Raw genomic sequence first — 16,501 nt, 5'->3', positions numbered from 1 at the left:
ATTCCACTAGTTACAGTTAAGTGACTTATCCAGGACATCACCTCCATGGGTATTTGTACATTTGAAAATGAAAAGTACATATATAATATTTAGTTGTATATAGTCATGCCCTATTCATGAATGCTGAATGTGGATACTCACCTGTCCACAAGGAATCCTCAGATGCTTTAATGTATTGGCACATCATGTTTCCTAAAGCATATGCACGTGCATGTGTATTTTAACTACTACCAATTGTTCAACATCACTTTAAATCTTTTTCTCTTTGGTAAAGCTAATTGTCTTGGACCTTCCCGCAAGAGAGGTTCACATTTCCTTGATCACAACTATACTCTCATTGCCCTGGGAGAATCCTGGGGCCTCTGGGACTGCTTGCCCCAGCAGAGCTGCGCGGGTTCCTGCAGACTCAGATGGGACTTGAGTTTCAAGTTCAATGACTCTTTACTGAGATACAATGAACTTTTCTGAATTTATTCTCTTCAGCTCTGGCATCTAGACTGAGATGAACTCAACTGCATCATTTTATTTTATATTAGGAGGGATCTGGTGTGTATTAACTAAGTAGTTCGCGATGAATACTATTTACATTAGAAATAATTCCTTTAAGTGTAGACTATTTTCTAAATGATATGCATTTTATACCATATAAGGCTGAAAATATATATGATGTAAAAATCGCCCCTCTTGTGTCTAGATGGTTGAAATACTTCTTGTGCCGCTATAATGATCCCAAAGCCGTTCAGAGGCTCCACGCAGCAGTATGAAGGCGTATCACAGAAGACAGCACATTTACTGAGGATGTGGAAATGAAATTTCTCTTAAAATTTACAGTGTGTTGAAACACTGAGTCATAAGACATCATCTTGACACTGTGCTTGGATGCATGTTGCTTTGAGAAGCCAAGAATTTGATGTAAATATATGTGGTTTAAAAGTTACCAAAGTTATGGAGCTGGCCCCGTGGCTTAGTGGTTAAGCACGTGTGCTCAGCTACTGGCGGCCCGGGTTCGGATGCCGGGCGCGCACCAACACACTGCTTGTCGGGCCATGCTGAGGCAGCATCCCACATACAGCAACAAGAAGGATGTGCAACTATAACATAGAACTATCTACTGGGGCTTTGGGGAAAAAAAGGAGGAGCACTGGCAATAGATGTTAGCTCAGGGCCGGTCTTCCTCAGCAAAAAGAGGAGGACTGGTATGGATGTTAGCTCAGGGCTGATGTTCCTCACCAAAAAAAAAAAAAAGTTACCAAAGTTATTAAAAGAGTATGAGCCATTTTGCCACCAATTTCTTAACAAAGAACATGACTTTGTGTTCTGGATATGAAATTCTGTAATAAAAAAAAAACCTATAGATTTCTAATCTTAACAACTCAGCAACTTGGGTGTTTTGTTTCACTGTGAAAAAGATTTATGACAACGTGTGCCTGCTGCGTATGGCCATGTGTCTTCTCTTCCCTCCAAGTCCTCCCAGCTGGCGTGCTAGGTGACAGCTTCGGTGAGGCGAAAAGAGATCCAGTAGCAAGGTGTCTGGTGCCCACCACCAGACAAAAATGACCACCAAGAGTTAAGCACCTAACCCTCTAAGTGTGAACACTGTTCACATGAAAAGCCAGCAGCAATATTGAGACATGGCTAATGAAGTTTAATGACGAGCTGCGTCTCTGAATACGTTTTAGGAAGAATTTATACCACCCAAGAATCCTAACGGAAGATATTAACTGAGATGAATTTTGGAAATTTGTACATGTTAATGCATCTCAAGGAGAAGAACTGTTTTCCTAATCATTAAACAAAAAAGTGCATTTCCTAACAGAAATGTAAAAAAAACCCAACATTATTTAATATATATTATATAATACATACAATGTACATATTATATAATGTATATATTATATATATATAGATAAAACAGCTGACAGTTATTTCCAAATTTCATAAATTGTTCAATGGATTTGGTTTTCAGCACAACAAATCGAACAAACACCCTCATGATCACATCACACTTCAGAAAGCACACCAGTTGTTCACAAAACCCCCCAACTGCCACCTGGGAGGCATTCTTTTCAGCGTCACAGACATTTGCAGAGGCAGGATACATTTGCTGACCATATCCTAATAAAAAACTGTATAAAGCAGTAGGTTCATTTTTGTCAGTTAAACTTTTACATGTGAAAATAAATCCACGTTGAGTGTCATTTTGCTGTCAGGTTGTACAGGATAAGGCACTCTCTCAGCCTGCGTGGTCTTGCCTGCTGTGCACACATTAACTCAGCATCAGCCTGTCACTATAGCAAACGAGAGTGCAAGGTATTGCTCTTCATTTTTTCACTCAAGATAGAAACGAAGGGAAAAAACCAACCTATCTGTAGAAATTAGAAATGGATAGCCATACATCTCTGAAATAACTAAACCATGGAGCACTGAGCAGACTTCTGATGTCAGACTGGATGGGAGTAGACAAGCGATAGCACTGACATCCAAGTTCTGCTTCTGTAACCAATCACATTAGGAAAGAAGGCCAATATCTACTATTTTCTCCTAATAAGAGTAACTGACCCTTCACTAAATACTGAACTAAACGACAGCTTTACAAAACGATTTCAAGTATTCATTATCACAGTGAAAATGTGAGACCAATGTTCGAGTGAGTGATCTGAAAATTCCTGTGATGAAAAAGGCAAGGGTACTAAATCAAAACATATACAAAATGCTTCAACGCATTTCTTCATGTGATATGAATAGAAAGATTGTCCATAAAAAGTTAGAAAAATTAAGATAAATTATATATTAGTACACCTTCCCAACCACACTTCATATAAAAATTCAGAATAGTGTACTGGTATTTCAATCTACACAATAAAAATGCCTGGGCTTGGCAGGTATCTTCTATCTGTGCATGTATTTTCTTAGTAGAAGGTTTATTTGTTGCAGTCACTTTTAAAAGTTTTATTAATTGTGAACCTTATCGAATCATCAGTAAACCCAGCTGATTGGGACCCACTGTGGCTCCATTCTCAATTTCTCTATGGCAGTCTGTAGTTTCTCAAAGGCTTTGTCTAGATTGTCGTTTACGATGATCAAATCAAAATAGTGGTTGTACGCTCTTTGAATCCGTGCACTTTCATCCACTGTTTTCTTCAAGTCCGAGTCCTGTCGAAGAGTTTTAAAAGGAAATGTTTATATCACAGTAGATATTTACTCGCTCAAACACCAACTCAAAGTGAACATAAGAAATAAGTAGGTTGGATATTTGTTTATTGTGGTTCTGACATTAATCCTTGAAACCTAATCTATAGAGAGTGTTATACCATCTGCTCATATTCTAGTCTTTCCAGCCGTGTTCATGTTTGCATTTATGAGTATTTTGTATCTTCTGTTTCATTGATATTAGGATAAGATTCCTGACTTTTGCTTTTCCTGATTATTGCTGACAATAATCTAAAGGTGAAATCTAAGGTAAGAAAAGAATTATTGCAGGTGACTGGTTTCTAGCCCAGCTATATCATCCTTTTCAAAAGATTTTTATCTTACGGACTCTGTAAATCATGGAAGCCAATTTGCAGTGGCTATTAAGCTCAAAGCCAAATTTGCTGCCCCCTAAGAAAGAGGATCTTAGAATTGTATTTTGAAGACTAACTCTACATGCTTCCCATCCCCACCAATTCACACGCACACTTTTATTTATTTAGCTAGCATTGTTTATATTTCATAAAATATTTCCAGTTGTTTTGCAGTGATGTGGGGGAATAAATATGAAATGGGTTCTGCATGCAAGTAAAGGTTTTCATTAAATTCCAAGTGTTTTGAAATTTCACAATACTTCTACATGTTCTTCAAATATTTGAGTTCCTATTAAAGTGTCTACTATGTTTCATAATCTGTGGCTATAACAATGAATAAGACAGAATGGGTTCCTATCCTCTAGTGGAGGAGACAGATAAAGGACAAATAAACACAAGAACTTGCAAATCGTAATAAGTACTATAAAAGCAAATCAACCAGGAATAAAGAATTTTGAGAGATCTAACTTTAGAGCAAGTAATTACCAAGACACTGAGTAAATGACATTTAAACTAAGAACTACAGTGGGAGAAAGAGCATTCCAGGCAGAGGAAACAGCAATGCAAAATCCAGGAGGGAAATGACCCTGATGTGTTTAAGATATTGAAAGAAGACCAGGATGGACGGAGGGTTGGCGCAGGGGTAGTGAGTTGAGACGAGCATGGGCTAGGTCACGGAGGACCTAGATACAATGGAAAGACATCTCTGGATTATGATGGTGGCAGAGGTGATGGAAAGAGACTGGAAATATATTTTGGTGATAAAATCATTAGGATTAGCTGATGGGCTGGATGTGAAGAGTGAGGAAAATGAATCAATCAAGGATAGCTCTTGAGTTTCTGGCTTGAGTAAATGGGTGGTTGTACAAGATGCAGAGTTGGGGGGTAGGGAGAATATGATTTTGGGGGAAAAATGGTCTACTTTGTACATGTTAAGTTGAAGATGTCTGTGAGACATCCAAGTGGAGATGTAAAGAAATAGGCAACTGGTTATGCAAGTTGGAGCTCTGAGGTCTGGGTTACCTATACTGTATATAAATTAGGAATCATCAGTATAACAACAGCATACAAGTTAATGAATTTGGTGAAAACACCTACAGGAAAAGTGTAGAGAGAGAAACAGGTTCCCAACTAGGCCTGAGGGACACTAATACATTTTAGTTAATACTTTCACTGAGATTTCTAAATAAGTTTGAAACAATTAAAATATATTTTATTATAGAAGAGGAAACAGGCCAAAATTCAATGTGAAAACAATTCTTAACTATTACAGTCATTAGCAATCTGGCTTGTTAAAAAAAAAAAAAACAACAGTTTTTTTTTTTTTTGACAATAATAGTTTCTAACCATAATGGAATAACCAAACAGATGAAAAAAAGGATAAAGAATCTCTCTCTATGGCTATAGAGTGATCCCCAAAATATATTGTTAAGTGAAAAATGCAGGCAGACTATTGTATATAATAAGCTACCTTTTATGTAAGAAATGGGGGAGGGAGGATATACATACATACTTGCTTATATTAAAAAAAAAGAGTGAAAATGGCTACCTATGTGGGTGGGAGGGAAAAGAGTGGAAAGGACAGAGAAAAGCCAGATTTTTTTGTTTTGAAGATTTACTTTGGAACTATGAAAATGTATAAAATTATACAAGGAAATTAAATTCAAATAAAAAAAGAGCAATACCTAAAAATCAAAAGCAAAATGAAATAAACCCATGTTTCAAGTTGATGACTTAACCACGCAGAAAGGAATTATTTCAGTGACTTTAAAATAAAATAACTTAACACCCAGTGGGATATATAGATATAAGAACAATTTCTTTTAAAAGTCTTAAAACTTTTCAATAATCATATTGTTAATATTGATATTGTTATTCAGAAATTATACATATAGTGTGTGCTTGGTTTTTATATGTAAAGTAAGGAATTATGTTAATGTCATCAGGAACCAAGATTTTCAGCTAAGAGGAAAAAAGTTAAATATAAAGTCAAAGAAGTGAAGTAAAAATAATGTAAAATTTGAATTGGAACAATTAAATTGAACTAATGATATATGTTTTCTAAAAAATGAAAATGTATTTCCTACCTCTGGTCACTGAAAAGGCCTAGAAACAATGATCAACTAAGTTAAATGCACACCTTTAACACCTATATTATCTCTAGATACCATTTCCCACTAAAAGGAACCAGGGCTGTTGGATGGCTGGTTCCAGGTCTGGGCCAAGAAATTGGTAAAGATAACCTGGAACAGCCTATCCTTAAGGGAAGCAAAGACTCATTAAAGATTATTGGGATTGTGTTAAAAAGACTCAGAAGACAAGTTGAATGGCTCCTCCCAGCTGAAGATAGGACAATTTAAACATCAAAAGAGTAATAACAGACCTAAGTACACAGAGAGGAAGTATTCCAAGTGATTTTTATACAGCGATTTGACTGTATATACTTAGTGGGATAAACCCTAAGGACAAAAAAAACACGAGGAAGAAAACAGTACACCGTAATCACACCTAGCAGTGTTGGTGTACTTACTCTCATGTTGTGTGTGTGCTGTGGGATAAAGCAAAGGAGCAATTATGTGATATTCTAACATTCCCAGTGTTTTTGAGAACTGAGATACTCAACACAGGAGAATGGAGTTATAACATACAAGAGGTTAAATAAAAACCCTGTAATCCTAAATTTGATTGGGAAATTATCAGTATGAATTCATTATACAGTTCCTTCAAACATATAAAGAGAAAAGCATATATCTTTGTGCTCTGTTTACCTAAAAGGTGTAGCTAGAAACAATAACCAATCTTGGGACAAAGTATTACTGTCTTAAAATACCATTTATCCTAAAAGGAACCAGAGCTTCTTGAAAAAATAGCTGATTCCTGGCCTGGAATAGGAAATGTACAAAACAAGCCAGGAACACTGGTCATACCAGATAGTAAGGGAGCTATCCGAGACCATTAGGCTCATGAAATAAGCTCTCAAGGGCCAACTTGAATAAGCTCCTATTGGTCAAAAATGGGACAATTTGAGCATCAATAAGAATAATAACTGCAATAGAGTAAAACTAAGTAAGTTTAAATCTATGTGTTCATGATGAAACCAAAAAACAATGAAAACAATCCTTATGTGGTCACTGTCACCTCTGGAGGCTCTTAGGGAACAAACCCATTATTCTGAAAACTGACCCATAAAGGGGAAGTATCAAGCATGTATCCTGACTTTCCTATATGAACTCTACTTCAGAGTAATCAACTAGTTGATAAAGAAAAGTTATTTTTTAGAAGAAATCTAGTTTATAAACACAGAAACAATCACAAACTTAGAATATTACCACTTTACAATCCCTAAAAAAAACAACTGATCCAGGCAAAGATCAATACAATTTGCTAAAATCATGAGGTGAAAAGCTACTGGGGAACTTTACAGATCAGGCTAACATCATCTGAACCCACTGATTCATCTTATTACAAAAAGAGAGACAGCCTTTCATATGCCTCATAATGTAACAAAACAAGAAGTACTACTTATTATTCTTGAAAAAAAACTGAACCTGTATCTGATCAAGCCTCTATCAGTTCACAGGAAATACAAGGAATAGAGGAAAATGACAGAATTGGTAAAATCCAGACAAGGAACATTCTATAGGATAAATGACCCAATTTTTTGAACAAATAAATTAGAAGGTTAAAAGAGAGAGGAGGGAGGGAGGCAGTGAGAACCTACCAGAGTGAAAGAGACTAAAGAGATGTCTGCTTCCAGATAAGATGTAGTAACAGGAATCAGACTAACCCTCCCGCCTGACAACTAAAGCAGACAAATGTACAGAACAATTGGTTTTCAGACATCGTACATCAGGCAACGAAAGACAGAGACCTGAGAGAGACAGGAAACAAATGAAGTGAGCCCCATGATTACCCCAGCTTACTGGTTTCAAACAGTTTCTAGGCTGCAGCACAGCAAGGCAGAGCCCAGGAGGAGCCCAGCAAACTCTTTAAGTCAGGAGAGAGTTGAGAGTCCAGGGAGACCAAGGCAGCAAGAATTCGCAGGACAGAGTACCGGAATGGAAAAGCAGCACAGTGAGAGAACTTTGGAGCCTTGCAGGAGGTCCCCTTCCAGCATTCAGCTGAGTACCAATCAGTGCATGTGTACAACTAACCGAGGCCACCAAAGAACCACCAGAAAGGATGAGGGGTATTCTTCCCGAGCCAGGAGCAGTACCTATTTGCACCAGGCAGAACAGAACCTCATGATGCACAGGTCATTTGGGAGGGTACTCAAATGGTCTTGCTTCCATAGTGGAGAATAATTGCCCCTAGAATGAGAACAGCTCTGGTCCTTCCTAACAAATTTTAAAAGCAAGACCAGAAAGGAACAAACTATTTCCAAATAACTGCATCCCAGAACAAAGCTCACAATGTCTGGCATCCAGTAAAAAAATTACCCAGGATTGCCAAGAAGCAGGAAAATACGACTCATAATGAGGAGCAAAGTCATTCAATGAAAACCGATCCAGAACTGACACAAATGTTAGAATTAGTAGATGATGACATGAAAATACTTATTATAACTATATTTCAGATATTCAAAAAGTTAAGTAGAGGGCTGGCTCCGTGGCTTAGCATTCGGGTGCGCGCGCTCCGCTGCTGGCGGCTGGGGTTCAGATCCCGGGCATGCACCAACACACCGCTTCTCCGGCCAGGCTGGGGCCACGTCCCACATACAGCAACTGGAAGGATGTGCAACTATGACATACAACTATCTACTGGGGCTTTGGGGAAAAAAAAAAAGGAGGAGGATTGGCAATAGATGTTAGCTCAGAGCCGGTCTTCCTCAGTAAAAAGAGGAGGATTAGCACGGATGTTAGCTCAGGGCTGATCTTCCTCACAAAATAAATAAATAAATAAATAAAAGTTAAGTAGAGATAGGGAGCAACCACAAAAAGAACAAAGACGACTAACACTACTTGGTTTCAAGGCTTATGAGGTACAGGGTGGGAGGAGGTGGAAGCAGCAGGAGCGGGGGATTCTGAACGGGCACAAGGAAACTTTCTGAGGTGACAGGCAGGTCTGCTATCTTGACTGCGATGCCTTCACGGCCGTATACATATGCCCAAACCAACTTATCAAGTTGCACACTTTCAATATGTACAGTTTATTGTATGTCAATTACATCTCAATTAAGCTGGGGCAAAAAATTTAGAAGACATCAAGTAAATGCAATGTGTTAATCTTGTTTGGATTCTGATTTGAACAAATCAACTGTAAAAAAAAAAGATAAATCTTGGGGAAACTCAAATATAGACTGAATATTGATGATATTAAGCAGTTGCTCATTAATTTTTTATGTGTTAATGGTGTTATGGTTATGTTTAAAAAGTTTTTATCTTTTAGAGACAAATACCTAAGTATTTATGGTTGATATGAATCAAAGATTTGCTTCAAAATAATTCAAGGTAAGAGAGGGAGTGAGGAGAGGTTGAACTGAAACAAAAATGGCCACGTGTTACTGAAGCTAGGTGATGAGCACATGGGAGCTCATCTTTTTCCTCTTTTGTGTATATTTTAAATTTTCCATAATATGAAAAAAGAGAGAGGGAGAATAAGAGAAAACATGTAACAGAAACTAAAAGGCAGAGCACCTAACTCTACTGGTAGTAAACCATACGACGAACATGCTTGTTAATGGTCTTGGGGCCCAGATTCCTCATTAGTAAAATGTGGGGGTTGGATTAATATGCATATTTTAATACTGGCCCATTTCACTTACATAGGGGGAGTAAACTTTTGTTTTAAAATAAAGTGAACAATGATTTTTAAGTAAAAGCAATACTGTTCCAAATCCTAACTACATCTAGTAAATAATTTTTTACTCTAGAATACCTTATATAGTATATTTATTTCATAAATATGATTAGATAGAGTTAAACGTGCCCAAAGGAAAAGGAAAAATTTCAGGAGGAAAATAATATTGTTAGCCTGAGAAGAGCTGCTCACCGTCAAAAGCTTGGTAGTAATGCCAGCATCCACCACAGCCTTGTGCATGGCACGTAATGTCTCTAGTTCCGGAGCAGCAATAAATACAACATAGGGCATGAACTCGGATGTCCTCAGCACTTTCAGGGCCTGTGTAGAGAACAATTACAAACCAATTTATATAGGATTAGAATTTGAATTATGTAACCCTTTAATTTGTATTAAATACTAAATAATCAAAGTTTATCTGCCCTCTTCCTAAGTACTAAGGATTTAATTTAATACTTGCCCCCCTTCTAACCTTTTGATTCCATACAATACTTTCCTAAAATAATGATCCATTAATTGTGTTCTGACCTCAGTTTCACTACTCTTTGATCCTCTTGAATAAAGGAAAGTATTAAACTTAATGATCCAAAAATCATCAAGAATGACATAAACACTTTCTATGTTAATCGTAGAATTCTGTTAATACTGAAAAAGCAGAAATAATAATCTCAGTGCCTATTAATTAGAGAGTGGTTATATAAATTAATACACATCTGTACTATGAAATACTATACAGCAATTATAAAGAAAAAAAAGCTCTATGGTAACTGACATGAAAAGATCTTTAAGAAATACCGTTTAATGAAAAAGAGCTAAAGAATCTGTGTAGAATTTTTCCACTTATGTAAAAAAGAAACAACGACAAAAATAGAAAACCCATTACATTTTTTATATGTATTTGTATTTAAGGCATACTAAAATAAAGCAAGATACAGACCAAACACCAAAATAATAATATTTATCTCTGAGTAGGGAAGTGAGGTTGGGTTGAGTATAGAGGGGTGGAAGGGGTCAGTGAGAAAGACATGGAATGAGAATGAAATGAACTGTGTTTGTGTGTCTTGGGTGGGAAGGGGTGTGACTTCAATGTTTTATTCTTTATGTTGCAGTGCTGTTTAAATTTTAAATTTAACATTTTCTAACACATGCGTTTATATATTATTTGAGCAAGTACATAAATAACTAAACTTTTATCAAGTTTCTATTGCTATCCAAGCCTCTGTTGGCTAGTTGATCAGAGATTTATTTAACTAGCTGTAGATGCATAATAAGGTTCTCTACCAACAGGGAAATAGGGAAAGAGCCACCTTCACAATCTGAAAACAAAATAAAACAAAAACCCCACATGAAATAAAATTTAAAAAACAGGTTTGGAATCCATGCAGCTTACTTGTGGGTTGACATCCAAAATGCAAGTTCGCCCAGTCTGGACAACTTCAAGGATAGAATCAATCTTGGTTCCATAGAGATTTCCTTCATATTCCCCATGTTCCAAATATTTTCCAGCTTTAATATCTGCTTCCATTTCAGATCGTGACACAAATTTATATGCCTGGCCATCTTTTTCATCTTCCCTTGGTTTCCGTGAAGTAACTAAATAAAATAATGTTGAGAATTTGTATAAAGAGAATGCAGGGTATTAAAAAACAGACTAAAATGCAGAGGGTAGCTTGAGATTTTTCCACTTAGTGCAGGGGTTGGCAAACTATGGCCTATGGTCAAATCTGGTCTGCTTCCTATCTTGGTAAATAAAATTTTATTGGCCCACAGCTATGCTCGTTTTATCATCTATGGTTGCATTCATTTACAATGGTGGAGTAGTTGCAATAGAGACCAGATGGCCTGCAAAGCCTAAAATATTTACTATGTGGCTCTTGAATTAAAAAGTTTGCTGACCCTTCATCTATAGGAATGTTTTAAGAGGTAGTCCCCAATATACAATTTGTATCGAAAAATGTGCTTTATAAAGTCAGTCTAAAACTCAAAATACATTTACCTAGAAACAGAGCCCTAAATTTAAATTCTCAACTATGGCAAATCCTAATAAGTATGAGGTATGTTGTAAGTGAACATCTTTTCCAGTCGACCAGCACTCCCCTTCTCCTTAAGGAATATCAATTTTATCCTTTCTTTACACTTTAACATTTCCTAGTTGAGTGCCCGACAAGTGAGCAAAGTTCTCCTATTCTTAGTTGGTATTATCAATTTTCTAAAGTGTAGTTTTACCCACAAATTATCTATCCTTTGTCTTGCCTCAACACCAATTCTTTCTTTTAACTTCCTGCTTGTTGATATTCCCAAACGTTAACTTCTATTTTGAACCTCAGTGGTGGATCTAGCCACCTCTATGTTATTATGGTTTACTATTAAACATCATCTATTCTGACCTAATGTATTCTTTCCGAGAAAATGAGAGTGAATAGATCAGGTCAAAATTTAGAAGTTCCTTTTGTCTGTTATTTTAGAACTCTGAATCCTTTCAGAGATATCCAACTCCTTTGCAACTTGGGCCATGCTAGTTATGGACTATTACCATCACCTTTCAAACTGTTGCAAAGGTGTAGAGTTGGGTACTCTCTGCCAATTTGTTAACACTAGCTTGGAAGAAGAGAAGTAATTCGTGTGTGTGTGTGTGTGTATGTTATTTCCAAGTTTAGCCTTAATTTGAGTTTGGCTGGAGCAGATATATAAAAGTATTCTAATTCTACTAATCAAGTACTTATAGATGCAGAATACCTGATGAAATCATTAAGCACATGCAATTAAAATTAGAAAGTAATCTAGATCAAAAGTTGACAGTATTTTGACTATTTGTAATAAGCATAATACATCAAGAAAACCTTTATAAGAACAAAATGAACGTCAAATTCAAGCTCAATAATAAGGGTCTAATACATAAATGAGATCATTATGTACAACAGGACTCCCTTTTTTCCCTTGTTTTCTGGCTCATCCTTGAGGGTGATCAATCCCAGACCACTGTGGAGAGCATTTATAAAGTAACTTAAAGATCTTCAAGATGCCAAGGTGGCTTTTCATATTCAAAAATGTGTGATCTCTAAGGTTTCTGCAATTATTCACCAAAGGTTGTATGATAAAACTTCTAATGCAATTTTAAACTCCCCAAATAAGTACATATGAGGACTTGGCTCAATATCTGTGATTATAATTTTAGAAAAGCACTATCTTTTGGTGAAGCTCTACAGTGAAACTATATATGGGAATGTGCTGCTTGAAATAAATATGTATAGGCACACACATTGCCCCCATCATCACCTCCAACATGTTGAGGGAATCTTAATTCTTGGAGAAATGTTTCTAGTTTACAAGTGAATTTTAACTACAATCTCATTCTCCAGTGAACACTCAAAAAAAAAAAAAAAATCTATATTGCCACATACTTAAGCCCCTTTCCATTCCTAGAACAGAGAAATTAGGATAGGGTAGCTTGACTACAACTGATTCCTTAGGCTAATATGCTAAACAACTACGTAATGTGATTTCTTAGAATTTTGTTTTTGTGATTGATAGGCAAAATTCTAAATTTTAGCAGCACTTCAAATAATGAGGAATCACTCAAGGTAACATTTTATTTGTTAACTAAGTTCAAGATGTCCATGTTAAAGACGTCATAAGGTAGCTTGTCCCCCTGGATTAACAGTTTTTTCTATTTTATTTTAGGATCATTTTATGACATAAAGAAAATTAAATCAATTTACTATAATGCTAGCATTTACCTCCTTCCCTATTGGACTTCCCCATCCACTGCACCTGACAGTTAAAAGCACCTGACAATGTGCAGCACAATATTGTGCATCAGAAATTAGGCAAACTTGTCACATTTTATCAGTGTTTCTTTTTTGTGTTGATTCTGAGGCTTAAGAAAAAGCTAGATGCTATAAGTATAAAGGTGAATGATTTAAAGAGAAATAAAATACACCTACATTATATAAAGAAGTGAGAGCTGATTTGATGTATGTATAAACATAAATATTCCTGTATAAAAATTCAGATTTGAATCTTTACTAAAAATAAAGATCTGTTGAAAGGTAAAAGAATATATCTTTCTGGAAATTAATTTGGCACTAAGAAATTGAAACATTTATATAGATCCTTTGATCTAATAATTTTACATCTGAGATTTATGTATATACACTTTACCATCTCTTTACTTGTAACAAAAATAACCACTCAAACCACATAAATGTGCCATAACAGTAATGGTTATATAAAGCATAGTATACTTACATGCTGGAATATTAAGAAGCGATTAATTTTTTTAGTTTTTTTTATCATGGTAAAACATACACAACATAAAATTTATCATTTTAACCATGTTTAAGTGTACAATTCAGTGGCATTAAGTAAGTATACATTGTTGTTCAACCATTCCCAATATCTATCTCCAGAACCTCTTCAGCATCCTAAACTGAAACTCTGTACCCATTAAACAATGACTATCCAAGGCCCTGGTAATCACTACTCCACTTTCTGACTCTATGAATTTGACTATTCTAGGTACCTCATATAAATGGAATCATACAATATTTGTCCTCGTGTCTGGCTTATTTCATGCAGCATAACATTTTCAAAGTTCATCCATGTTACAGCATGGATTAGAATTTCATTCTTTTTTAAGGCTGAATAATATCCCATTGTATGTACATATCACATTTAGTTTATCCATTCATCCACTGATTGACATCTGAGCTGTTTCCGCTTTTTAGCTGTTGTGAATAATTTGTACTCATGCACTAAAATTTGCACTCGTATACATATCTGAGTCCCTGCTATCAATTCTTGTGGGTATATACCTAGAAGGTGAATTTCTGGAACATATGGTAACTCTTTAATTTTTTGAGAAACTGCTATACTGTTTTCCACAGCGATTGCATAATTTTACATTCCCACCAGTCATATACAAGGGTTCTAATATCTCCACATCTTTGCCAATACTTGTTTTCTGTTTTTTTTAAATATATAACAACATCCTAATGGGTATGAAGTGGTGTATCATTTAGGTTTTGATTTGCATTTCCCTAATGATCAGTGATGTTCAGCATCTTTTCATGTGCCTATTGGCCATCTGTATCTTCCTTGGAGAGGATACTATTCAAGTTCTTTGCCCATTTTTGAATCGAGTTTTTTTTTTTTTTTTGGTTGAGTTGTAGGATTAATATTTACAAAAAAACGTAATGACTTGCGAGAAAAAGCTCATGATATAATGTTCCTTCATTCATTCATCAGATAGTTATCAGGTATATGCTATATGCCAGATCCTGTTCTAGATGCTGGGTCTATAGAAGTGAAAACGACAGACAAACTCTCTGTTTTCATGGGACATATTCTTAAACGTGGAGATACGTGAGTAGTCAAATAACAAATAAGAATTTAAGTTGCCACACTTGCCAAAACACAACCACTAGGTACCGAGGAAGCTACTTTAGATTGAATGGTCAGTGAAGGCCTCGGAGAAGATGAGACCTGAACAGAAAGTAAAATTCGTGCATGTGATGATCTGGAAGGCAGAGTGTTCCAGGATGAGGGACCAACAAGAACAAAAAGGTGTGAAGGATAACTCTGAGGAGTTTGAAGAAAAGGAAGATCAGTGTGTTAAATAGGGAAAAAAGTATGTAAATTTTAAATGAGTAATATGATTGTAATTCTGTGATTAGAAATTATTTTAATTGTTTTCTTTGTATTTATAAACAGAATGTTAAATGAGACTTTTCTTGCAGTCTCACAATTTCCTTCAAGTCCTAAGTAGGTGCTAGAATGCCAAAGATCTACAGCTTTCTCTTTCAGAGTTTACCAAAAAGTGGCTGACTTGGTCCTAGAATCATCTATCTACCTATCTCCATCTTATGTACACTCAGAAAGGAGTCACTGAGGTAATGAGTCATAGGTTCGGGGGGAAATGGTTTATTTTCTTCTTTCCTTACCCCATGGTAAAATGACTCTCCCTGGAGAATTCTGAAAGCCCATGATGGCATGTCAGTGGGGTGATTTGTACTCCCAACTGTTTAGCAAAGCAAGAATGAGCTTCCAGTGGGCTGTGTGTATGTGTGTGTTCAAAAGGTAGCCTGGCTTGAACTATTTTGAAGGAATCCTGCACAGAAAGACAGGATGAAGGGTAGAGAACCAAGCAAAAGAGAGTATGAGCTATGTGATTGGAGCTTGGGGTAGGTCTCAAGGAGACACCTGGAGATCTTAATACCCTTGCCAGGGAATTGCAAAGTATGGAGGTCTCTACAGAATTGCCAAAGAACCTGCAAAGAGGCCTCATTGAAGAGACAGTATTTGGACATTTGTGACATAAAGGACTCCATTCTCCACCAGACAAGATTTTACGTGACAGCACTTTAATCCCTTTCCCTTGAGTCCTCACTTCTTCCTGCCCTGACTTTGAGAAACCAGCAGAGCAGAACGTGAAGGGAGAGTAATAAAACAAACTATACCTTTCCCTTTACAATGCAGGTCCTAAGCCGCGGGTCAGGAGTGAGCTGTGAGGAAGGGAGAAAAAGTGAATTGGATGCAACACTCAAGTTTTGAATTGGACTAGCCTTTTTAAAAAAAAATACCTGAGGGCCGGCCCGGTGGCGCAAGCGGTTGGGTGCGTGCGCTCTGCTGCGGTGGCCCGGGGTTTGCCAGTTTGGATCCCGGGTGCACACAGACGCACCACTTGTCAGTCCATGCTGTGGCAGCATCCCGTATAAAGTGGAGGAACATGGGCATGGATGTTAGCCCAGGGCCAGTCTTCCTCAGCAAAAAAAAAAAAAAAAAAAAAAAGAGGAGGATTGGCAGATGTTAGCTCAGGGCTGATCTTCCTCACACAAAAAAATTAAATAAATAAAAATAAAAAAAAATACCTGAAAGTTAGTCTTATTTAACAAAATGACATAGTTCTTATAACTGAAAGTAACCAGAAAGTTATAGACTCTTCTAGGGGGCTGAAGGAAAAGGAGAGGGAGAGAAGATCTAACAGAACATGTATAAAGTCAGTGGCTGGATAAAAATAGAGATCTTTCCTGTTGGTAGCTCAAAGAGCTCAGCCATTCAACAAACTAGTTACTTACATACTTGGCAGAAACGACTTAGTCAAGTGACTACACCTAACTGCAAGGATACTAGGAAATGGA

At 36.5% G+C, this 16,501-nt stretch overlaps 1 protein-coding gene across 5 annotated transcripts in view; it reads right to left on the bottom strand.

The window, feature by feature from the left end:
• Nucleotides 1–1,624: 1,624 nt before the first annotated feature.
• PALS2 (protein associated with LIN7 2, MAGUK p55 family member) overlaps nucleotides 1,625–16,501 on the bottom strand; it is a 105,395-nt gene continuing 90,518 nt past the window's right edge. For all 5 annotated transcript variants that reach the window (XM_087429011.1, XM_087429014.1, XM_087429020.1 and 2 more), the window contains 3 exons: nucleotides 10,753–10,955; nucleotides 9,555–9,683; nucleotides 1,625–3,153 (listed from right to left, as the gene is read on the bottom strand). In XM_087429011.1, coding sequence (XP_087285137.1) covers nucleotides 2,977–3,153; nucleotides 9,555–9,683; nucleotides 10,753–10,955 — 509 coding nt within the window. In that variant the 3' untranslated portion in view covers nucleotides 1,625–2,976. The remainder of the gene's footprint in view (nucleotides 3,154–9,554; nucleotides 9,684–10,752; nucleotides 10,956–16,501) is intronic.

This window comes from Ceratotherium simum, chromosome 1 (genome assembly GCF_057802395.1).
Source record: "Ceratotherium simum simum isolate JZ-2026a chromosome 1, ASM5780239v1, whole genome shotgun sequence".
Lineage (NCBI taxonomy): Eukaryota > Metazoa > Chordata > Mammalia > Perissodactyla > Rhinocerotidae > Ceratotherium > Ceratotherium simum.
This window is presented reverse-complemented; position numbering and strand designations above follow the sequence as displayed.